Below are 25,771 nucleotides of genomic sequence, written 5' to 3'. Positions count from 1 at the left end.
ATGGATTTGCTAATTTCATTTTCCAGCAATCTTTGGCACCTCTCCATACTGACAAAAGTACTTGGTTTAAAGAATAACTATTTTTGAAATGACCAGCAACTCGCCTGAACTAAACCCTTTAGGAAATCAATAAGGCATTGACAAGTGGAAGATGAAACACCAGACCCAGCAGTGAAGATAACCCACAGCAAAATGGGCTTCCTTAGCTCATCAACAAAGCCACAGACTGATCACCTTCATGTCCTGCTGCGCTGATGCAGGACTTCATGCAAAAGGAGCAGCAAGTATTGAGTGTGTATACCATAAAAGTACATTATTATAATTTTCAGTGGGCTGACATTCCTGTATTTAAAAATGTTTTTACAGCTGTTTTTTAATATTCCTGAATGAAAATTAATTGAAGTAAACATGTTTAATATATTCCTGGGTAATAATTCCCCATAAACATTAGTTATATTTTCTAAATTTAACCACTGAAATAAATGAACTTGTCAATTATATTCAATGTTTCTAATTTGTGCAATTTGGCTTTCACCTTAGAGCAACAAAGACATGGCATCGGCAGGTAAAATAAATTAAAAAAAACAAATGCATAAAAACAACAACAACAAAAGTCTGAGCACATCGTTCAAGTGAAGAACATTTAGATAAGTCTATAATATCTAGACAGGCAACTTCTGTAGGCGAGAAGAAGATTAAATTTAGTGAATGAGCAGTTCGTTATTGTAATTTAGTTTACAGTTTAAATTCTAAATTAGCAGCTCATAAAGATTTGCAAAATTACAAATTACTTTATCATCAGTCCCAAAACTAAGTGTAAAAGGATTACACTTGCGAATGTACAAACCCACTCGAGGCAGATAAATGGTGCACATTGTTCTCTAGAGTTAAATAAAACAAAACGTACATACACTCCACACTCTGGTGGACACAACCCTCTTATTTTATGTCTACCGAGAAGTGGTTCACATGTAACATGAACAAAAATTCTTATTTTGAGGCGAACTTTCGGCTCCTGAGGAAACAGCTGCAATGGGTAGGCTGAGCAATTGTAAATAAATAATTTAAAGCCCCTTTTAGCCAGCCTCTCTGCTATCCATAGCTTCTGATTTAACAGGGGAGATAAATCAATTACCGAACTCAGATTCGGCAGTTTAAAAATAAATGTGCAGCATAAACGTCAGAACAATGAAAGCAGAAGTAAGCAAGATAAATAAGTTGTGCACTGGTTTTCTTTAAGCATAGCAATTGTAGTGGATATGGGAGGGGAGAGGGAGAGAGAGAGAGAGACTTCAAACACGATCGTTTTCTCTGGCATCGATTGGTCGAGCGTCGTGAAATCCGACTTGAGCGTTGACGGTCTGTCACATTTCACACTGGGCTCATACGCTCACAATAATATCGACAGACAGGAGCGCGTTGAAGGTATGACTTTTCTGGTAAAGTACGTACTCCAGGACGGTGGAAATTGACCTGGTTTCAGCGGCGTTCTCTGAGGCGGGGTCTTATCTCTTGACCGTGTTAATTTTAGCCCCGGTTCTTTCTTTCCAATTCTAGATTCACCACTTTTTTCCTGTCCAATCTTCCTCTCAGCGCTTCGCTGTTCGCGTCTTCACAGCTGGGGGACTCACCACCACCCCGCGACTCCGCGTAACGCCAAGAGCCAAACTTAAACCATTTTTGGTTCTTTTTTTTTTTTTTTTTTTTTAACGTTTTGTTACCAGTTACCCGGCGTTTTAAGGGGATTTGTGGCGTTGCTCGTTAGCTCCGGGATTTCTTTTTTTTTTCCTCTTGTGTTGGTCGCTGCTGGAGGAGGGGTTGTCTGGTTGGCGAGGCTCGCCAAGCTAACGAGCGACATTACGCAGACTGGCTAAACAAGTTTAAATAAAGGGTAAAGTTAATGTAAACTTAATTCAGGAGAAAACACAGTGGTGACTGGGTGAAATGGTATAGAAACGCGGTTGTTTAACTGGCTAGAAAATTGTAATATCGCGTTTATCTCTGCGCACTAACCCTAGCGTCTCCCCCAGCGTTAGCCTCCCCCGAAGTTAAACTCCGATTAAGTAAACGTTGTCAATGAGCGATTGAATAAATGTTGATTCAAAGCGGGGTTTTTGTTTAACTTTAAAACCTTACATTTACGCTTATTTGTATTAAATACGAAATTGAGGATCGTCTCTGTGTCAAGAGTTTGTGTGAAGGGGGTTTATCGCTAGTTGTTGAACCAGTTTTGTTGTGTGTGTAGTGGACAAAGTGCTACTAAGCATTAACTTTTCTTAACATACATTTTTAACTTGTTTCATTCTCAAACTTTTATTTTTTCTCTCCCAACAGCCCCTTAAAGCTGCTACTGTGGGAGGAAACGAGAGAAAAAGCTCAGAAAAAAAGAAGTAGAGGAAATCCCCCGAAAGGAAATGCCAATCGCAACCGCTGGACAGCCAGCGACTCAGGAGCCCAGAGTTTGCCCCCGGCTGCCCTCCACCCCGGAGCCTGTCCCTAAAGGGGCTGATTTATTCGAAGAGGCGGGGGCGGCGGAGTCGGCGGAGCGTACAGAGTACGGGGCCGCCGAGGGGGGCAGAGCGGGGTTCGGGGGCTTCAGTTTCAGCCACAGCGGCGCTCGGAGCTTTGTACAGCCCGGTTCGACCAGCGGCTCTCCGCCGCAGTCCCCGACCGCCGCCTCCTCCTCGTTCCTCCTCCACCTCTCTCACTCCCACCAAATGACTATGGAACCCCCTCGGACTCGATCGCGTTCTCGGTCTGGATACTACCAGCAGTACGGGGTTGGGAGTAACAACACCGGAGTTACGGTGTCCAGCCACCACCAACACCACCAACACCTCCTCCACCACCACCAGCAGCAGCAGCAGCAGCAGCATGGAGCCGGCTGCGCACCGCTCGGAGCTCACAGCAATCACCCGGAGAACCAGCAGCGAGCACCGGGAAGCAACGCCCCTCCCGGCATTCACCGGCTCCCCTCAGTGCCCGGGGCGCACCACATCCCGATGACAGGTACATGTCCCCACTCGACTTTTGTCAGTGATGGAGAAGTCTCACGTTTATTGGACTTTTGTTTTCACACAACCTCTGCCTTGAAGGGATGGATGACAGTCTGGGGCGGGGCGGGGGTGGGGGTGTTTTTAGAGCCAAATTGAAACAGTGAGGGGGTGACTGCCCTGTAGGGCTGGCATGACAGTACTGTTTGTGTATGTGCGGAGACGTTTGATGTGCTCTAATTAGATGGGGTGTTACATGGGCTTGTCTGGGCGGTGCAGAGTTAACACTTATCCAGTAGTTTAATGAACAGCAGCGGTATTTTTGTTGGTGTGTGTGTAGACTGGGGCAGCCTCAAGCCAACAGACCAGCTGAGAACAGGATGTAAACCTCACTTTGTTAAAGCGGTGCAGCACCTCCACATTTACTAGTCAATTCTGCAAACACTTCTGTAGCCAGGTAACAAGACTCGTTGTTCACAGGCTAAAGTTTGACCGAAGTAGGCATGGGGTTGTTCCTTTCTATGTGGAGTAATACTAGGCTATTTGGTGATGCGGTTTCTAACAACAAATTGCACAATTAGACACTTTACAAACTCTGTTAACTTTATTGAAAGTATGTAATTGAAGATGTAGCTCTGGCTATGATGCATTCGGTTTTGTTTATGTCCAGGTCTACAAAAAAAGTCCTGTCCGCTTGCAGTTTGTGTTGGCTCTAAAGACGCTTGGAGTTATGTTTTTACCAGCAGCTGCCTTGGTAACTTATGTTTTGACGTTTTCCTTAACAAAGATGAACTTTGAGTGTGTGGTGGTTGCTGGGTGTACATGCAGGGTCACTCTCAGACAGCAATTCAAGTGCAGTGAACCATGTAACATAGAAACACCTCAGCTAGAGTTTCACCTTCTCCCTAGCGTGGTTAACGATTCGTTTGTTTTTTGTCAAACGCAGACACAAAACACTCCAAAAAGTTATGAGGGAACATAGTTCATCAACCTAAATCTTGATGCTATGGCTGTTAGCTAACTCGTTATAAAGATAAAGCTGGAAACTATGTATTTGGTATTTTTGTGTTGTCACATTGAACTCTATTCATTTATTTTTAAATTCTGCTTCCTCAGTCATATTATCCAGTAAAACAGCACTCGGCTTACCAAAACTTCCTATTAAAAATGATATAAAATGAGTCTTTGAAGGTTCATTAGAATGAAAACAAAGGCGCCTTTAAACAGAAAGTGCTTGTTGGTGTGTTCAAAGAACCCTGCAGCATTTATTTGAGACTGGAATTACCTGTCCTGCAGAGCCAGACTAAAACAGCTGAACCTGTCTAAGCAAACAGGCCCCCAAACCGTGCACATTTTCTCAGCAGTGTCATGCTTACTGATTGGCTAGGAATTGTCTGTATTTCTTTAGAGTGACATGGGAGAGAGATTGAAAGACGATTAAGAAATTGCCATACTAGCCCACATCATTCACGTTCTTGTCGTCATCAGAGTTAGCAGCCTGTAATTTTCACTGTCAAAATAGCTTATTTATGACATGTGGGATTGCTTGAATCAATGGATGGAATGAATAAACTGTACTTGGATCCAAGCTGAATTCAGTTGAAGGCAGGAGGCATTGCTAGGCTATTTAGTGAGAGTGTCTGAGCTGGGAACCAGAACCTGCACACAGGGCTGCACTTCAGTCTTACCATAGCTGTGACTCAAATAACACAAATGTCTGCAGCATTTAAACCTGATTACCTGTGTCATTTCCTCCCCTGGTCTCTGTTACAATCTCTTTACGATCAGCAGGGGAGACGATCACTCATTACTTTCTATTGTAGATGTCTTATAAAAATGGTAGCAGGGCTGTTCTGGTCAAGGCTTTTTGTCTGAAATTAGGATTATTTAAGTTTGACTGTATGTTAAAAAGAGCGCTTATTTATTTATTTATTTATTTTGAGTACTAACAGTAGAAAATACATTGTTTTTTTTTGTTAGGTCTTTGCAGTGCTATAGATAAGGACACAGACATGGAGCTTTTCCATTCCCCCGTGTGTCCGGCTTGCTTGTCTAGTTCATACAGCGTCATGCAGCATTATATGTTTAAAAAAAAACCAAAAAAACATCAGGTTAACATAAAAACTATCTTTAGTAAATGAAATCTTTTTCTCAGTGATGTTTTTTTTCTTTTTTTATCTTGTCACTGTTCTGTAGAAACATATTTCTTCTTTTTGATGTATACTTGGGTGAGTGCAGAGGTTTGTCAGAGGAAGTTCATGCAGTTAAGGTCTCCCGTATCATTAATCAGAAACTTGCCTGCAGGCAATTGTCATACAAAGCTTTACCTCTAGTTAGCCGAGTAAACCTGTTTTGAAATTTTTTTTCTCTGCAGCACAGATGTTAGCATGGTGTATGAGCAGCCAATGGTAAGAAGGGTCAGTTCACTCTACATGGTGATCCCTGCCAATGAAAACAGGCCTGAGTTCATATCCCAATTTTGTATTTAAGATCCAAAGGGAAGAGCCATTTAGGGAATCTGACAATATTAACTTATATTTGCTGTTTTGTGGGAAAAGCTTTGACTTCCTAATATAAAGTTTGTCCAACTCAGACTTTTCTTTAGGCAGCATATAAAAAGCCCTGAAACAAAACTGTATTAAAATATCAGTTAAAGAGAACTAACTGTGAAACAAGGTTTCAGATATAGACCAAAAGCAAAATGATTCCTATTTACAGTTTAAGCTATCTTTAGGATAACAAAAGGTGGTTTGTATGTACATATTTTTTTAGGAGAATGTAGAACTCTGGGGTTTCCAAAAGATTGCCAATCTGTGACATGTCACAGATTGGGAAAAAGAAATCAATAGAATAGAGCAAAGTCGCTTTACAACCTTCCTGTTATCTCCTAAAGGTGTGGCTCTCTCTTGCTGCCTGAATGAACCGTTCATGTTGTAGAAAATATTTTCTTTTTAAATAGCTTCTTACATTTCTGTTTTTTTCCTTTGATTTGAATACCTCCCATATTGACAGTATCTAACCCTTAGTCCCCTTCCCTCAGTAGCAACTTCCACAGTGAGCAGTGTTGTTGTCAGAATGACCTATTAACTCTTGGTGCTAAATAGCATTTGTCTGTTGAGCTTCTGACATCCATTCATCCTGTCTATCCTGTTGATTGGATAGACAGGACTGACCAGCCTCAAAATGGTTCTATTAAGGTAAAACATTTTTTTTGTTGATGTGTTTCTAGTATATTGTAATAAAAACAGGGGTATTCCCAAAGTCCAGTTTCCCCGTCATGTTCTGGCTCTCTGACAAAGTTCCCCTCCATCCTGTTTCTCACATTACTAACAGGCAATATGCTAAACATCAGTTACAAATTTGTCAACACATTTTAATAATGTTTTTTTTTTTTCACTTAGCATTAGAAACTTCTCAAATTTATTGCACAGGGAGGGCATTATTGCTGAGTAATATTTTAATCACTCATTTGACGATAGAAACGTTTCAGGATAATTAGGAGTTGAATATTCTTTTAGCAGAGTAAAGCAGCTGGTTATCTGGACTCTTCCCAGCACAACACCCCTTATTAGACCCTCGCTTCATTCCCAGAATCAGCCTTCCTTGTTGGCTGAGTGTGAAAGAAAAGGAGAGATACTTAATCCATCCTTCCCATGCTAGTCACCTGCATTGGACATGAAGGATAAAGCTGTCCTGTAACTCTTCAGTCCCCGCCCCGCTCCCTCTCTCCTCTCTTCCCTTTGTAGTCTGCTGTAATTCTTTTGGTCCCCTTTTTTTTGTCCTCTCTACCTCATTTGTTCATTCTGGTTTATTGTCTTGAGTGCTCCCTTTTTTCTTTGACAGACCGTCGTGTTTGCTGCGCACATGACTGTGCCCACCTGGTTTTCGAATTGTAACGTCCACTGAGATAAGTGTTCCCAAAGTGTGCAAAAAGCGCTGCCAGATTGATCTGAGTAAAAAAAAAAAGGGGGGGAGACATTGTCTGTAGCATTTGATATCCTGTCCTGATTCTGTCCCACCTCTGTCACAGCCTGTCCTCTTTTAGCCACATTCCCTTCTCCCTCCCCTCCGGATCGTCCAACCCTTTCTGTACCCCTCCGATCCATTTTCTTTGGCCTCCTCCCTCACATTTGTCTAATGGAGGGATCGTTTTAATGGATTGCCCAAAGCAGCAGAGAGGAAGACCCTACAGCCACTCTACATCTACCTCTCATCCCTCTGTCGCTGACAGAACTAGAAACATTCACATTGTTTAAGTTCTTTTTTTCTTCTTTTTTTTTTTTTACTTTCCTTTGTCTTGGCACCCAGGCAACCCCCTGCAGTGCGAAGAGAAACCCTTTCACTCTGATTTACCAACTAGTAGGGGTTTCGTGATGCTCTTTCACTTCAAATAAACAACAAAGAAGTCACTTTGGTCAGGAGGAGAGGATTCCTGGAAGAGTGGACGGGTGACCTTAAATGTGGCCTAAAATCTAAGAGATGGGCTTTGTTGTGGTTTGGAAAAAGTACTTCTAAGAGGGAAAGAATGCCAAAGGTCAGTTGAAGCCTTAAGAAATGTCAATATAAAAAGAAGAGAAAGGCCAGTAAGAGTGCAAAAAATGTTCCAGAAAAAAAGTAGGGTCAGTTTAAAAAGACGTCATGTGTGGGATTTGGCAGGTTTACTGGAGTTGCGAGGAAGCGCAGCGCGCATTTTCTGTTATAAAGGAAGGGTCAGGTGCAGAAAGAGGTTGAGGAGAGAAAAGGGAGAGCTAATTAGATGGAGGTCTGGGAGTATTAAGAAAGTGAGCATGTGAGCAAACCTCACGAACCGGAGCTGGCAGGAGGAGGAGGATATCACGGGCAACACTGTAAGCAAAGCACAGAGAGGAAACCCGACTTGCAAACAGCCTCTGAGCTTACAACCTGTAGAGCAGCCCCTGACTGAGCGCCGAGAGGAGGAAGCAGGATGGGCAGGAGGTGCTGTTTGCCCCGACTGTTTGCATGTTGACCGGCTGTCTCTGTTGATTTAAGCAAGCCAGTTGTTCAGGAGATGAGGCCTGGTTCTGTCATGGCAGCAAATCTGTTGGCTGGAGTTCAGAAGGACATTGACTGCAACGTCGTCTGAGACGTGGTCTTTAAAAATTTCACTTGTTTTTATAACCCTTTTCTGGGAAATTTATCTCACAATTTCCCAATGTTGTCTAAATAAATTATGAAATGGGAATGACATTGAAACTTTTTCAAAGATTATTTAGCAAGTCTAATATCCAAGTTGATCTTCAGGTTGTAGAAAACCAAATCACTTCTTGTAGTGCTGGCAACTAGACCCATCATGACAACAAATTGTCCCAGAAGTCATTGTGATAAACAATAATATTGTTGTTTTGAGACCATTTTCAAGTAATATATTGATAATGGCATAGTAATGCAATTTTGCTCTCTCAAAGAGCCATAAACTTTAATTTTGTAAAGAACATATGACGCAGGAACTGGAAGATATTTTAGATATTCCCACCACACCCCCAAAAAACAACTAAAAACTATGAAAAGCTGGGGAAAACACAAAGAAGATAAAAAGAAGGCATAATTTTCCTTAGTCTTCAAAATTCTTCAATTCTTTATTTGAAGAATTGAAACAAAGTAAAATATACCGGATTTTTGTCTGTGATAAACTGTAAGAAGGTTCAAGAGGGGTGAATAATTTAGAAAGGACTCTACTACTCAAACAAGTTCAGTACATACTCTTCCCTCTCCAAGCCCTTCAGATATTATGATCCATGGCCATGATACAAGGTAAATATGGTTATTTCAGTCATCATCTTGAAAATATGGCAAATATCATCCAGTTTAGAAAGTTTTAGAAATTTGTGTTTGTATTGTGTAAAAAAAAAGACAGCTGAACATACTGTTTATGTGGCACAACATGCTGCAGGAATGGTAGAAAACTGTTAATCACAAGTTTCCCATGTATAACCTTTAAAACCAGACGAAGAGAAGTTTTTTTTTTTTTCTTTTGCTATTTACTTTATCATTTCATACACTTACCCCACTTTAACAAATATCCATTAATTTTTAGAGAATTTCAATCTGCAGTGAGGTCTCGTGTACTCAATTTTAAAGCACATAAATTACGCTGTGGTACAAAAATACAAACTGAGACTTCGACACAAGTTCAAATTATGTTTTAACAATACAGTTGAAGTTAGTTGGGAGCATTTTTTTTGTGTTTCAGTCATATCTCCACCCCACCACGGCCATCTATGTAGAAACACAGCTCATCAGCTGTTTTATATTTGTGTCTATGGGGTAGGGAAGGAAGATTTTGGCTGTGAATGCAGAATATAGAGTGAGTAATATCATATGGTCTGAAGGAGTGGTTAGCCTCATGCGTTTCATGCGTCACAAACTTCCTCAGTGACTTGCGCTGTTGGGGACTGTCAGAAACTTGTGCTTGCAGGTTGTAAGGCTTTACTTCTAAAACGATCATAATGGCAGATCTCTAAAAGGATGTCAGGAAAAGCAGCAGCATGTTGCACTTAAATTCATAAGTTCAAATGAGGGGAAAAGAATCACAAATGACAGGTGGAAATACCGTCATAGATTTTCTTCTGAAGCTGGATGGGCCTCGTCATGCACTCTGGCAGGGCTAGGCTTTGAGTTACTGTTAAGGGTGCTTTCTAAATTAAATCTGTCATCTTTGGACAGGGATTATTTTTTGATTTGTCAGGAGTAGTCGTCACAAAATTACACTTGTTCATGCTCAAATACATCGTTTCTGTTTGAATACACAGCGTTTCCAAGTAAATTTGAGCATAAAAGTTGGCTCCAACTTTAAAAGTGGTATGGTATTGATGCATATTTAAAGAAAAAAACTTAATGATGAAGTTAAATTGGCTATTATTAACTAGAATTGCTCAGAGAAATGGGCCAGTCGCAAATTCAAAAATCAAATCTTTTTCCTATCATTGAAGGCACAATGTCTGTTTGAGCTTACAACTGCTGTTCTGTGTAGATGCTGTTGCTGAGAGAGAAAGACTCGAAGTTGGCTGTTCTCAGCATCAGTCAGGAGTTCAAAATGAAGTTGGTTGACGCACAGAAATGTAAGAGGCTATTCTCTGAAACGCTGAGACCTGACTGTGGTTCTTTTGGGCTGCACAAAAGTGAGTCTTAAAGCAGATAATAGGAAGGCTAAATGAAGCTGCTCTGTTTTATCCTTTTGAGCTCGAAACATTTCAGTCATGCTGGATTTGGAAGTGTTCGTAGCCTTTTGGAAATCTCAGAGATGAGATGAATATCTGTGTTCTCTAGAAAGCGCACACAAAGACCAAAGTTTTAGTATTGGTAGCTGTGCTAATTATCAGGATAAGATGCTAAAAATGGTTTAAAATGCCAATTTTGTGATAATTGTCTTTGCTTAGAGTAGTAGTGGACTCACACAACTGATTAGTGCTTCCCTTTTAACTTTTTTCTAAATTGGAGAGTCATCTATTTTTTTTAATCTTCCCTATAAATGGGTTTGTGTGCTAGCTTAAAGTTGCTACCTCTACACTCATTCTTCTCAATATGAAGTGTACAAACTTCTGCTCACAAGCAGTTTGTTTAATGTTTAATTTTACTCCAGAGAGCCAAAGATGGATAAGGACCTTTAATGTGGCAGCATTAAAGAGAGGAAATGAAAGGAACATAGTGACGGTAGAGATGTTACTCGACAGGAAAATATACAAAAGACAGAATTCGAACACACATTTGTACCATCAAATATTCAAAACAAGCAATATCTGGGCAATCTTTACCCGACATGTTCTGTGACAGCTTTCCGCTTCAGTGTGAAATGTGCAGTGACATGTGTTCAGGAGGCGGGGTGATGTGAGAAGTGCGCGCATATGTGTGGGTTTGTGTTTCACATATGTTCAATTTTCTTTAGCAAGTGCTGCATCAGTCGGTGTTCTGTCCATCGGGCTGTTTTGTTCTTACAGTACAGCCTGCTTCTTATCTCGGCTCTTATCCGTCAAACCAGCTGCTCTCTCCAGTGGTTTTGTCGCCCGGAACGGGAAGAGGTAGTTTACCTTGGAGCGCAAAAGGGGGGTGATGGGGATCACGGACAGAGATGGCGCGATAGGGCAAGGACAGGAAATGTGGATGCTGTGTGATAAAGCGGCTGGAATATATGGGAGACAGACAGGTTGGCTGATAGGGAAATGGATCGCTGGCAGGGAGGGATGTAATGAAGGGATGGAAAGTGTGAGGAGGAAGAGGAGGAGGCATACGAAGAAGGAGGGTACCTTAGCCGGTGCAAGGGGGAAGGATGAGAAAGGGAGGGGAGAAGTGGAGGAAATGGATAGAAATAGCTGATGCACTCCGAGTCGTACAGAAAATCAATAGCAGTCAAGAGCAGAAGCCACAACCCCCACTCTGCTCCGTCTGGCTGTTCCCTCACCCTCCACTGCCGCTTTTCCTCCAGTCGTTTTCCTCATGTTTGTTCCTCCACTCCGCGTCCTTTCCTGTCAAACTTTCCTCCTCGATGCTCTCACACTTTTTTAATGTTCTCTTGCATCCATTTCCTCCTCTTCTTCACCTCCGCTTTGCCCTCTTCCTGTCACCGGCGTTTTCCTTCCTCCACAGCTGCTCTTCATCTTCTGCTGCAGAATGAAGTCGGTGGTAGTTTAACGTGTAGTTAGAAAATAAAATCTCCTGTCTGCAAACTCAAACATATTTTTAAATTGACTTTCAAAATTGAGAGAGAAGGTGGAGTTCTTGACATATAATAAATAGTAGGCTTCCTTAAGTATGTCCACGTTGATTTCACTTGTCCATGTCACTCTGTGATAACACAAACTGGTTAGAAACTTTTTAAACCACTTTGAATAATTAACTGAGCTTACTATATTGGTTGATCACTAGAATCAATTGGGATTTATGTATGATTGAACTGAAATGTATTTTTTTTTTGTGAAGAGCCTGAAGACGACATTTGTTGTGAATAGGTGCAATATTAATAAAACTGAATTAAATGTAACCTTTTTTTCCGGCTGGAATTTGTACCAAGCTTAAACTACTCATTCACTAAAATACAACATAATTGTTTTAGTTCACTGTACAATCATCAAAGTATTGATTAATGTTTAATGACTTTGGACTAGATACACTTTACCTGTCTGCCAAACTGAGTTATTTAGTGATTGGTGGGATAAAAGCTGGCAATAAAAGTTCAAGCAGGTCATTTTTTGTGCTCATAATGTCATACAAAGTGAAGGAAAAAATAGAAAACTGAGACTGAAAATAGAAATGCTGCATTTCCATTTTGAAGTGGAAAGTTTGTGATCCACATATTGAAGCATAAGCGGACACATCTGCTGCTATTACATCTTATGTTTGAGGTTATCCATACAGACCATGTTGTTCCTCCTTCGTGTTTTCTTCATGGACCAGCTCTTACTTTTTCTGATGTTCACCTGTGAATTACACCCCAGACTAGACAAACATGACTATTTTGTTGTTGTTGCTCTTGACATCTATCTACTTTCACCAAAGTACAGGCAATTCAGTTTTGTGCTGACTGTGTTTTCTGCTTCTTTTGTTCCAAGTTCAGTGTATTGATTAAACTTTCTTAGATATAGGGTCAGAACTGACTGTCTCCCCGTATATTATAATTGATACTGCAGTCTTATTATTCAGCCGTCCTCGAGGCCCAGATTGCAAAGCTGAATAGTGTGTCGTCTGTTACCCCAACAGCGGGTATGATGTCATTCAAACATGTTCTGTTGCCTCAGTGTTGCTCTCTATAGAGTGAGTCTAACTGAATGACTCGCCTCTGACTCAATTTACAGGATTCTGACAATGTGTGAGTGAGACCATATTCAGGGAGGAAGCTGGATTTTGGCGCATTGTGATCAGTGAATGAGTCCTGCATAGAGGGGAGCTATGCAGCCAGCGAGTCCCATGAATGCTTCGTCAGTTCTCCTGCCCTAAATTGTCTCACTGGATTTGTGGTGTTAGCTATTTATTTTTTATATTCTTACCTCACTAATAAAACCTTTACGTTATTTATGTTGCTTCCTATCCAGATAAAAGAACGAGAAGAATTTTTTTTTTTGGTGATTGAGGGCTTCTGAAAACCTTAACTCTGTCTGCCTCGTCTTTCATTTCCTCTACATGCACTACTTTGTTGTCAGTCAGAGCTTTTCTTCAAAGACGGAGACTAGAATCAGAAAAAAAAATCCTCACAAACAACTGATAGGTGTAAAGCTCTTTTATAAAGGACTCTTCTCGCATGCCTTCTAGGTTACCTCTCTTCATTTCTATTGTAGAGGTTGCTTCGCTTGGCGTGCCCTTGGGAGCGTTTACCCTTGGAGCGCGTACCGGTGCCAGCATCTGTGATCAGGACGTACCCGACCAAAGATTTGGCCACCGCAAAAGGGGGAAAAAAAACAAATAAAAAACGAAAAGTCAAAGCAAATAGACAAAGATAATAAAAAAGATGAAAGGATTGTGGTAAAACAAAAGAGTAAACGTCTTAGCGGTGATGCAAGCGGCAGTATCATCTGAAAGCTCCTCTAATCCTGGATTACTGTGTTTGTTCTGTTTGTGTATGTATACGTACTGAGCCAAGAGAACACCATATGTGTTTCAGTGACTTTTATGCTGCATACGTGGTCAGTGGCCTTTCTCGCAAACATGTTGTCTTTGTTGTTTTCCGGTTCCAGGTGGCTTTAGGAAAATGACAACAAAAGGATTAAGTAAACTGCAAATAAACAGATTTTACTGCACAATAACTGGATACCCTGATCTATCAGGTCCAGCAATATACAAAGATTTACATTATTTCTATAGTGTCCCTTACAGTAATAACTCATTTTATGGCTCATTTTTAAGTTTACAGTCCTGCATAGATGGAGAAAATAAGGGCATTCAGTTATCATGATTCTCAAAATAAAACTCCAAGATTTGTATGTAATCTTTGTAAGGAATCTGTGAACTATATTTTATCATCTTTGAATCGTTATTTCCCACAGCTCATGACCTACTTTGCTTTCGTTATGTGCAGGGGCTTCTGGTGGAGCATATCACTGCCACCCTGACCATGCATATGGAGAGGAGAGGGATAAGGTAAGCCAACATTCACTCATTATTAAGGCCAAAATTATTCAACAAAGAGGTTGTCATTAGGACTTATTTGGATAATAAACTATAATATGGATAATAAATCATATTATGGTTGTTGAGTGAAGAATATTTTCAGGAGAATGCTGGAATGCTGGCATTTGAGTAAAGAATTAATCCAGAGATTTTACCTTTTTTATTCCAAGAGACTGGTCAGTGTGCTTCACAACACCCCAACTTAAGCAAGTCTACTCCTGGCTGACCTGATCAAACCGCTAATTATAATGTTTTAACCAATCTGTTGTGAATGGAAAAGTGGGCCACTGAAGATTTGGCTTAAGAGTTTGATTCTGAATTAGTTGATCAAAGGAAACAGTAAAACAATTCTCTGATAATGTTTTACTTAAATGTGTGCAATTTATATGGTAATGTGAAAGAATCAGACTGAGGTTCACAGGTGTGCAGTCTGTGAGATGCTAAAAACATGATTGTGCTGAAAACAAAAAGTGGTCGCAAAGAAAGCCATAAATGATAGATTAGCGAGTAGTCCTAAATATATTAACAGAATGTTTACAAACATAATAGTTTGCTAACGCCCTTTTACCTGTGACGATCTCACAAGAGCAAAGTAGTAAATTATGGTAAACGACAAATTTAATATTAAAAAAAAAAAACATCGACTGCTTGAGCTGGAACGTCATTCTTTTGAAAACAACAATGCCGTCATGAGAGGATCGGGTTTGACTTTGCCAATAGCTGTTTGTGAATTTCCTCTCGCAATTTCCACTAATAAAATCACAGCACTGCGATTTAGTTACTCTATATCAGTGAAGGAGTTTTTTTTAGTTACTTTTAAGTTTTTTTGGAAAAAAAAGAAACATTGCTTCAAAGTATGTTTGACCTAAATGTCTTGAAAAAAGCCTGCAATGCATGTTTGAGGGAGTTCAAGTAGAAGTCAGTAAATGATTTTAATAACCACAAGTGAACACCTTTTAAAAGCATGCATATATTAACAAGAAAGTAGAGAAAGTGGAGAGGCTGGACACTGAAGTGTTGCGGAAAGCTTGAAGGGAAGAAAGGGGAGGGGTGTTGCTAATGATTTCAGTCTCCAGCTGTGGAACTTGGTTGGAGTGAGCGAAGCAAAAGCAGGATGAGGAAGGGAGGGACAGTGGTGGAAGAGCCAAAGACGAGCTTTGAAATTGTCTTGATTAGCGTTACTGGAAGCATGTCGGTAAATATTAATGAATCTCAAACAGAAAACGGCCATATTTGCTCAGTATGCGCTTTCATAATAGAAAATCGACTGCCTTGAAGAGACAAAAAACATGGACTCGGTTGTTGCTTTGTCCTGCATGATCTCGGCAGGCCCGGCTTTATTTTGGTTCCAAGCAATGATGGCGAAGCCACAACAGCTGGAGGCCGTAGTCGCTGACTGAGAGAGTCGATGCAAGCATGTACGCAGAGTGGGGATGTTGTTAAAAAGAATGTGGAAGGGTGTGTCAGGATATCTGACCCGCCTGGTTTCTACATGCACTGAATACAGTGACGGTGAAGAGAAGTGGATGGATGGGTGCATAGTTTCAAAGACTTGCTTTAATATCAGTCAGAGAGCACTTTACTTTGCTTCTTCTGGCTTAGCTTTTCATCTTGTGTCCTTTTTTTTAAGCCTTGTGAAAATATGTTCAAACACAGCAAACAAACCTGCAGTTTGGAACATGAGGCCAAATTATAGCATATTGCTTGAGGACACATACACTCCTTTGTCTGATGATGTTCCCCTCCCTCTAACGGAGGGAGACAGGCCCATCAAACTTTCATACTAATGGGAAATAGTCTGCATGTCTGTGGAGTGTACGTATGCATTTGTCCCTTCTTCTCAACCTCTCTTGTCCCCTCAGATTTCAAGTCCGAGTGTGGGACAGGTCAGATAGACACAAGGGGGAAAAAAAACAAGAAGATGGAGCCAAAGAATAAGGGAGGTGGGGGGGTAAAGATGGGTTTAGTTTATCTGATACAAGGGAAAGGGGGTGGGGTGGGTGGAGGTTGTTGAGCAGGGTAGGGAGAGTGCGCTGGTGAGAGTCTGACTCAGATATGAAAATGGGCACAGTACATGTCCCAAGGGTTTTGGGGTTGGGGCCGAGTCTGGTAAAGAGGTTGTGGGGTGATGGGGTGGATTAGAAGAGCCAATAAGGAAGAAGAACAGATAGGGGATGCTGTTTCATTCTGTAATGGAGAGGAGTAGATGTTGTTTTCTGGACTGACTGTAATGAAATCACCCTAAACAGGTGTTATCTGTCCTTTTACATAGCACTAGTATGTTTCTGATACACTTAATTTCTTCAGTATGTTTGCCAAATCAAAAATAGGTAATTTAACACAAGTTGAAGGCGTCACTAAAGTTACAAGAAGGGAAACGCTTTGCAGTTTTGGAGACTAGTGTCTTGACTCTTGAAGAGAAATGTTTTAAAGGAGCAATTTTATGTAAAATTGACTTTTTGAGTTTTGTATATATTTTTTAATATCATTCCCTCATTGAAAACATACCTGGAGTGTTGCTTTGATTCTTTCAATCATGTTTGAGGAATCCTTGATTTTCCTGCTCTTAGAAAGTGCCACCTATTTCCACATAGCTCCTCTTTGGAGCTGCTCCTCCAAACTAGTGACATCAGCAATTAGGAAACAATTGGTGGAACTGCATACCTGCAAGTGAGCTTATCATACAAACTACTTCTCAGTCCAGCGTTTCTAAGAACTGTTGTAAATGGCGTAATGAGAAGAATTGTTGTAATGATGTGCTGAAGGGAGGGTCTTGGGAAGAGCTTTTTAAAGAGACAGAGGCCAATTACAAGGTGTCAAATTTATTTTAAGTCATGTTTGATATATACAACTGTTCATAACAAATGAAGGTAACATAGCTGCTTGATGTGCTTGGAAAGTACATACCACACCCATAAGAAAAAAAAAAAAAAAAAAAAAGCTGAACTGTTCTGTTCTTTCATGCATCATCTTTAACTTCACCCATCCTGACAGGTGAGCAGCAGGTCTGAAATTTCAAAAATCCAGGGCTGGTCAGTAAACTCACCATACCTTAGCAGTACTTGTTTGCACTAAACACAACACTCTTTAGTGTGGAAGTGGTTGCTTTAGGAATAATACTCTGTTGGCTGTTTTCAGTGGGTTATATATTTTAAAGAGGGGAAAAAATGTGTATCTTAAAAGCTGTTGGAAGCTATTTAATAGGAAGTTTTCTACAGAGGGATGCCAGCTGCTAATTTAGGGTGGCAAAACAGAGGCACTACTGATGTTGCTCATTTTACCCACGCCACTTTGTGTTTTTGGAGGGGGTTTTTTTGTGGCCAGCTTTTTTTAGATGCTAAAAGTAGCCACATGCCCTGAAATGTAATTTTACAAAGTGTTTCTTAAATTAGAAACGAGTAAATTGTCCTGAAGCTTACTTTAGAGTAATCATTTTGTCTTGTTTAAAAACAGTAAAACCGTCTTTTACAGCCACTACTAACACAGTGTGGCAACTGCTCTCAACCAGAAAGGCTTGAAAAGGTCTCTCAAATGTGATCATTACATCTCCGACCGCTACCTCATGTTTTTTTTTTTTTTTTCTGTAACTCAATCCATCTCTAAATCTTTATATTTCAATACTTTCCCAGTTCTTGCTTTCTGACCACCAACTGAAGGAAATTGCTCTAGTACATCCAGCGAAGTCTTCAGGCTCTCATCAAACCACAGCACTATGACTAAACTATTAGTGTAAACTCTTCATGGCCCCACAGTTCAAACACATTACTTTTTTTTTTGCCTCTGCAGATCTTCAGAAGGTCGTGTTTATGGGCTGCAGAAACAGTGGCAATTGCTCATGTGTGAATTTGCGCATGTCTGCAGGCGTTTCCATAACTGCGTGTGTTTCTGCAGTCTGCTCTCCAGCTGTTTCCTGTTAGCTATCGTACTGCCGCTCTCAGGGCTGCTGAGCTGTACATGTGTTTGATCTGGTGCAAGAAAAAGTTGCTCGCTGAGTCACTTAAAAAAAAAAAAAACAAACAAAAAATAAAACTCCATAGTATGACTTTCCTACTTTAGAGTGAAGGTTTGTTGAAATGGGTGTCGTTTGGGGAACATGAGGGAAAGGTGGATGTAGAAATCACGTGTGTGTAAGAACCTGGCTGTCCTGCTGAGTACCGCAAGACTCATCATAAGGGAGAATGAGTAACTGAAACATGGGCAGCTCTGTGTGTGTTCTTGCCTCACCATGTGCCAAGTGTGAGAGTCATTGGCTGACTGTAAGTGACATGACTCACAGATGAGTCGAAGGGATGGAAACACTATATGATAACTCTTGAGTCAGTGATAACTGAATGACTACACGCGCAGCTATTTTGCCGTGTTTGCGTACATTGCCGCCTTTTTTTTTATTCTGACTATACAAGAAAATACATGTCCAGCTGAGGGCGTGTTCCTGCGATTGGCACATGGGCTTGTATGCGCTTGTCTCCTGTTTGCATTTCCTCACTCTGAGAGGAAGTAACTTTGAACCGTCTGGGCCGCTGTGTGCTCGCGGTGTAAAAAGCTCCCCTTCGTAGATGCAGTAAACCTGGGGAAAGAGGCATGCTTTGTACCACAAAGAATTTTAGGGTCTAGCAGTATGGACTGTACCCCAGAGGGACAAAGAGTGGTGAACTAGATGTATTTGATATGAGTGCTCTGGGTCACTAAACACAATACTCGTCTGTTTCCCCCCCTCCTTTGTGCAGAGTGAGGAAAGCCCCAGTCCGAAGCGCCAGAGGCTGTCCAGTCAGTCCGTTTTAGAGCAGCTGACCTCATCTGCACCCCTGCCATCTACGCCGTCGCCCCCCATCCGCCCATGGGAGTCAGGACCTCCGAGTCGGCGGCAACCTCACCCTCACACACACTACCACCAGGAGAGGTGCCTCACTCCTCCACGACTCAGACGGAGGTAGAATCTTTTGTTTGTTTTTTTTGTACCACAGTCTCCTAAGTACTGTGTTTTTCCAAAAGTATTTTCAGCCCTTAAGCTTTTTCCCCCATTTTGTAACATTGATGTTTGTGGTTTATCAAGTATTTCATTGGGCTTTTATTTGATACATCAACGCAAAGCAGAAAATAATTTTGAAATAGAAGGCAAATGACTCATGGTTTTTAAATTGTACTGCAAATGTAAATCTCTGAGGTTGGTTTTCACCCCTTATTTTCACTATTATCCCTAAAAATAAACCCAATTGGCCTTAGTAGGCTTCTAATTAGTAAATCCACCTGTGTGAACTTCAGTTTTGTTACAAATCCAGCTTTTCTGTGAAGGAAACAAATATTTGTTAAATGAACACAGTAGAAGTAAAAGTTTGAAGCAGAGTGAGCTATAATATCAAGCTCTGAACATCATGGGTTGTTCAGTTTATCATTCAAAACTAGAATATGGTATAATTGTGAAGACATGGCTGACAAGCTGACAACCACACTTTTTGGATTTAAAACAAGTTTGAAAACTCTGTTTTTCCTCCTACACATGTACTCCTTTCTGTGGATGTAGCGTCACAAAATGTGCAAAATCTCCAGCTGTGTAAATATCTTTGCAAGACTCTGAATGAAACGAACGGTCTGCTGTCCCCTCTTGCAGTCCGCCCGCGAGGCGCCAACGCGGCCGTCTCTCCAGGCCGTCCCGCCACCCACCTCTTCATCACCATCCCTCTGCTCAAGGACCTACACTTCGCCCGTCACCGTCTGAGCGTCAGGACGAAAACTACCGCCACAACCCCCTTCCCTCGGCACATCAGACGTACCCAGCACACACTCCAAGCACTTATCCTCAGCCCCCCACAGCCGGCGGAGGAGGCCGAGGTTCTGAGGAGCCCCGAGCCTTCCACCCCCCCACGTTATCGTCGCAACTGTTGCACCCGGCTGCCCATCATCACCCCCATCATCACCATCCTCACCACCAGCAACAACATCATGCAACACAACAGCAGCAAGGAGCCATGGTGTTGGACTTGCACGATCGGGTTAGTTTGCATCTGTCGAACTGTTGGAGACATTTACCTGTGTTGGTTAGTGTGTGTGTTTTTATGTGAGCTGCTTGTATTGTCTTCAGCTGCAGCAGGGCAACATACCCGTCTCCTACACAGTAACCCCTGTCCCTCCACACGGCCTGGCAGCGCCTCTGTGTAGCGGTCAGCACATTCCCCCCTCCTGCTCCTCTCAGCAGCAGGTTCCCACCTGTAGTGTGGTCTTCAGCGCTGGACAACACTACCATCCGGTGAGAGAAACTCCTCAGTGTACAACATGTGGCATTGTTTGTACAGTTTGCAGTTTCCATGGTCTGTGCTTTAAAGGAAGTGGTTTATCGTGTGTTAATATTTCCCAGTTTGGAGGAGGAAGTTGGTTTCTAAGTCACAGCTGCCACCTTGTGGCAAAAATGGCACATTACAGTTGATATTTTAAAAAGTAGTGTCTTTTTATTTTGACTGACTTCCTTTTTCTCTTTCTCGCCCCTTTTTTCCAGATGTTACAGGCATGTTCAATGCATCATTTGCCGGTTTCCTATGCGTTTCCCTCACTACTGTCTAGTGACCCTCAGTTCCTGATTTCTCCTCCACCTCATCTCTCCCACCATCCGCCCCACCTGCCCACACAGTTCCTGCCTTTTCAGACTCAACAGCCAAGATCGGTATGCGAACAATCTGCTACTAATGCTTACCCTTTACATTTGCTTAGTTTGTATAGTTTGAAAATTGCAATAAAAGCCATGCAAGAAGTATAGCGTACACCGGGGCAATATGAGATAGCCATCAAATAAATTTCACTGCAGTACTTCCTTTTGCTCAGATTTACCACAAAATAAAGCAGTTTGTTCCATATTAATGTGTATTTTTGGTTTTGTGGATATTTATCTCAGCCCTTACAGAGGATTGAAAACGAGGTTGATATAGTGGGAGAGCAGCTCCCTGTTGGAGGAAGCTTCAGCTACGCCCACCATCACCACCACCACCACCAGCCTCCCTCCGCCCTGCCGCCTTCCACTCCGCTCCAGTTCCTTACACACCATGACCCCCTGTCGCAAGATCTTTTCACACTGGTAGGGGGATAGGTTTTTGCTTTTGTTTTAAATCCCTCATCGATTCAACGATTAAATTGTTGCTTTGCTTTTTCTCTTTTTGCAGCCATATCCCCACTTTATGCCTCGGCGATTCGCCAGTCGCCGTTACCGCTCGCAGCAGGCCGTGCCCCCATCTCCGTACCACCCCAGCTTCCTGCCTTACTTCTTGTAAGTATTCTTGCCCCCCTTCCTCGTGTTAAGCCATGTATGGGGTGAGCACTTCATTATGACGATGCCAGCGGCATATTTTGATCACTGTTTATAACTCGCAGGTCAATGCTTCCTGTTCCCCCGAATGTGGCTCCTGCCATCAGCCTAGAGCTGGATGTGGATGATGGAGAGGTGGAAAACTATGAGGTAGGACAAACTGAGTTCTGCAACTTAATGTATTTGTGAACTAGAAGATGAATATTTTCTATCTATATGAAATCTTCAGGCCCTGTTGAACCTCGCCGAGCGTCTGGGGGAAGCCAAACCCAGGGGTCTAACCAAGGCAGATATAGAACAGCTTCCATCATATAGGTTTAACCCCAACAACCATCAGTCGGAGCAAACACTGTGAGTAGCTTCATCTTTTTATTTGGAGTGCTTTTCCTCTTGTCCCATCAGGCAGCAGTTTTAACAGCTTTTTTATTTTTTTTACTGCAGATGTGTCGTTTGTATGTGTGACTTCGAGTCCCGCCAGCTTCTCAGAGTTCTCCCCTGTAATCACGAGTTCCACGCCAAATGTGTTGACAAATGGCTTAAGGTGAGTTGTGTTTTCGCTCTCAAAAAATTGGAAAATCAGTTTTGAATGCAACTGTCTTTAACGTTTTTTCTTTCTACATGAAGTCATAAGTTTCATTTCTCACTGTTGGAACGTCCTGGTTTTATTCCAGGCTAACCGCACCTGCCCCATCTGTCGAGCCGATGCCTCTGAGGTCCAGCGGGACTCTGAGTGACCTCAGACAACCACAATCCCCAAACCCTCTTTTGGATGCGTAAACCATAAAAAGTGAACCGACTCATTCTGTCAAACGACTGGGACCACTGCACATGAAACAGCATTTAGGTGTCAAAACCTGCTGCTTAATCTTGCTTACTTTATACTTGGACTTCTGAAGCCTTCTGTTTTGTTTAACTCATCTTCTAGTCTGCCATCTTCTGACGGTTGCTGTGAATTACCTTCTTAACACACCCAGCTGCAAATCCATTTTTAATGTCATCATGAATACTTTCCCATTTCTCAACACAGGACCTACGTGTAATTGTTTTGAAGGATGTCTTTGTTAAAAGTTGGTTTTCTAAGGATTATGACAAACATTTTTGCTATTTTAATTCAGCCTTTGTATTTTGTTGTGAAAAAAACTCTGCTCTTTGTAAGGGAGTTGAATTGAACGCAAGAGATTTATTTCTTACTATCCTTGTTTTCCTGACGGTTAAAGCAGCCTGTTTGGAGGGAAACAAAGATTTATTTCACTGTGTGGAATGACAATAAAATACTTTGCACAGACACTATGTTCTTTCTGTGCAAGTCATTGTGGTTTTGTTGACGAAAAGTTCCTTATTGGAACAATTCAAATTCAAAAATACTTTATTGATCCCAAAGGGAAACTAAATAAACTACACTTGCAGAATTTGTTTTCCCCTCTCAGATTGATTTGAACTTAAAGGAAGTCGAGAATACTTTGGAGAATTTTAGGGAATTTCTAAAGTAAGGTTTATATCCTCTGGGAAGTAGACTTTTCTTGTTTTGTAAAATCATAAACTTTAACCACACATTGACGTTGCATCTGATAGTAAAATATGGATTCAGTCTGGCGTGTGAACAAATCTTCAGAAATATTTAAATGCAGTTGAATTTTAAATCAAGCTTTCTTTTCTGCAAAAATTTTAATTTATTCTCCGTACGGTTGGAACAAGTCATTTAAGTACATTATTGTGTCTGCTGGTTACCTTCTGTGCAGGCAGCGATCCAGTTCATTTTTTCATCGTCTACCAGGAACAACGTTGACACTCTTTTCAGGTTTTAAGTGGCTCCACTTTGTTTCACTGGCAGATCTAAGGCTTCAGCACTTTACAGCGATTGAATTCCTGCGTTGCTTTCTTTGCGTTCTGAACAAACCAGTTTTGAGTTCAATCAAAACTGGTTTTCACTTTCTCTTGAGACACCTGCTTATTTCTGAGTCTTTTTGGTTTATATAGTGACATGTTCTGCTTGTGATGCAGGCAAATGGGGTTTTAAATCTGAATCTGTCTGAAAGAGAGGAAGTAAAAGATCACGCTGCGTCCTTTTGTTGGTATTGGTAACAATTCAGATTAACTCTCAGCAGCAAAAGGAAAAAAGTATTTAACTACAAAGCAGTAGATTGTTCAGATAATTGCTTTCTATGCACATCATCTCACCTATTGAAGTTAGATTTAGGAGCAAAAACTGTAGATTTTTTTCATCCCACCTTTCATTGGAACATTTTGGGGATAATCTGCTTGTTTGCTCTTGGCCTTATGTTGGTTCATCATAATAATATAAAAAGATGTTCCATTCAAACTACTACTGTTAGGTTGTATTCGCTGCCTGTTTCATCTTAATGCACAATATTTTCCAGAGACCGCATGAAGTGCTCTGAAAAGTTCATTGCGCCATCTTTAGAGGCTTGCATCCAAAATGCCTTTTCTACCAATGCGTCTTCTCCAGGTCCAACTCGCGTCATAGGACAACCAACGCATTCGAACCAGATGTTTTTTTTTTTTTTTTCTTTCCATCATGTGCAAACTACAGTAATGTCGAAATCTGTTATTTATGTACGCTCTTCCTCTGCATTGTCCATTTAGAAAAATCATTGGAATCAGTATGGACTGCATCGTTTCTAGATGTCGTATGTGTGATTTTATGCATCCTTTTTATTTTTGTCGTACGATTGCATTGTTTTGTTTTCTGGTACACTAGCAATTACCTCAGTTCCTCTGTTTTTATCTGCTAGAAAATGGCGCAAACGGTATGATTCGTTCTTTCATTCTGATCCCTGGGTTGTTTGAGAAGTTTTCCTTCAAACTCTGAAACTGTATTATTCAAATGGTGTTATATTAGTTTTGTTGTGTATTATATCTGTAACCAAAACCATTTGAAGGCTTATGATGATGGTGATGATGATGATGAAATTTTTAACAAACATTTGTACATTTTGTATGAGAGTTACTTATGGTAATACTTTATTAAGTAGTGCAATGATTTTTTTTAAACCCTTACTCCACCAACCCCCATCTTTTGGATTTCAAAAGCTGGCCCAATAATAAATGTATAACATCCTCTTCTAACTTTGTGCTTGTTGAGAATTTTGTCTTGAGCTCTTGTTTTGCATTTCATCATCAGTAAAGGTTTTCAAAGATGTTAGTAATTTCACGATGAGAGCTCTTGGTGGCAGTGTAGTTCTGTCATCCTGGAAGGCTCCCTATAGATGCCTCTCAAAAAGTTAAAACATCACAGAAAACTTCATTTGTTCGAAATGCGAAACTCATGAATTGCTTTGATACACAAAACTACTGTAAGTGTTTGTTGTTTTTTTTTAAATGAAAGCTCTGAGGAGACGACGAACACTGCAGTAATTTTTTCTGCTCAAGAAACTGTAAAGTTAATGGCAGCAGTAGCTCCTTATGTGGCTTAAGGATCGCAGTTTAACCCTGTCTGTTTGACGGATGTCCAGCAGGAGGCAAAGAGCTTTTACAAGGAGGTTAAGCCACAAAAGTGCACCGCTAAAGCAAATACCTGTTCATAGTGTTGTGTTTAAAAACAATAATGGAAAGCTGTGTGAGAGGAGAAAGGTGCTCAAATAACCCGGACAAGCACAGCCTTGAGACAATTATAAAGCAAAAATCCATGTAAGGGTTTTGAGGAGATTCATAAGTCAAAAGATTAAATTGAAAAGCCCCAGAGTTTGGAAAGAGTGGAGCAGCACACAATCCAAGGTACTTGAGGTCAAGTCCAAATTCAGAACTTCGTGTTTCCCTCCCCAAGCTTTATGGAGATGCTCATCTTATTTTCCAGCAGGACTGGATTTGCCTCGAGGGCCAGTTTCCTTTAACTTTTAGACGTCCAACACACCTGAATCAAATGGCTGACTCGCCTCCTCAATGTACAGTTCAGTTCCTGCTAATGACCTCATTATTTGACTCGGGTTTGCTGAAGCAGAGGCAAATATAAAAGTTGCAGGGCACCAGACTTAGAGGCCTGGAGTTGGATACCACTGATTTAAGGAGTAGTATCAGTAGATTTATCAGAGAGACACCAGACCAATACACCCAACTTTAGAGATTTGTTTCATCTGAATCTGTTTAATAAATGAGTTTCAGTTTCTGAAATGAGTGATGACACGATATTAGGATGTGCCTCTGTGCGCGCAGTTTTACTAAAAATAAAACGTCATGCATTTAATTATGATACAGGCTCTTGTCTGGGCGGCAAGTCATATTTATCTTAGATCAGGTCAACCAGAGTTATAAAACCAGGAGGCTTGTACTCAAATCTAGCTAAACAGCGCCATCTAGGAAGCCGTTTTTTGTTTCTACTCTCTTATTAATGCAAATTTAAAATCATCTTGTGTTA

General features: G+C 41.1%; 1 protein-coding gene across 2 annotated transcripts; it reads left to right on the top strand.

Annotated features, from left to right (window-relative positions):
* Positions 1-1,286: 1,286 nt before the first annotated feature.
* rnf38 (ring finger protein 38) lies at positions 1,287-24,486 on the top strand. 2 transcript variants are annotated; one of them, XM_028018327.1, is made up of 13 exons: positions 1,287-1,425; positions 2,335-3,009; positions 14,017-14,078; positions 18,836-19,038; positions 19,717-20,098; positions 20,188-20,352; positions 20,599-20,763; positions 20,992-21,171; positions 21,257-21,360; positions 21,465-21,549; positions 21,629-21,750; positions 21,841-21,940; positions 22,071-24,486. In XM_028018327.1, exons 2-13 carry the CDS (start codon positions 2,415-2,417, stop codon positions 22,131-22,133), a joined length of 2,226 nt encoding a protein of 741 aa, XP_027874128.1. In that variant the 5' UTR covers positions 1,287-1,425; positions 2,335-2,414; the 3' UTR covers positions 22,134-24,486. The 2 variants fall into 2 exon arrangements, with proteins under 2 accessions (XP_027874128.1, XP_027874129.1); XM_028018328.1 differs by lacking the exon at positions 1,287-1,425 and adding an exon at positions 1,778-1,891.
* The last annotated feature ends 1,285 nt before the right edge of the window (positions 24,487-25,771 follow it).

Source organism: Xiphophorus couchianus, chromosome 5 (assembly GCF_001444195.1).
Source record: "Xiphophorus couchianus chromosome 5, X_couchianus-1.0, whole genome shotgun sequence".
Lineage (NCBI taxonomy): Eukaryota > Metazoa > Chordata > Actinopteri > Cyprinodontiformes > Poeciliidae > Xiphophorus > Xiphophorus couchianus.
This window is presented reverse-complemented; position numbering and strand designations above follow the sequence as displayed.

Coding starts and splice junctions, on each gene's coding strand:
- rnf38 (XM_028018327.1), top strand. CDS start 2,415: ATGCCAATCGCAACCGCTGGACAGCCAGCGACTCAGGAGCCCAGAGTT. Junction 20,353..20,598: donor CTGGACAACACTACCATCCG/GTGAGAGAAACT, acceptor CCTTTTTTCCAG/ATGTTACAGGCATGTTCAAT. Junction 21,550..21,628: donor GAGAGGTGGAAAACTATGAG/GTAGGACAAACT, acceptor TGAAATCTTCAG/GCCCTGTTGAACCTCGCCGA.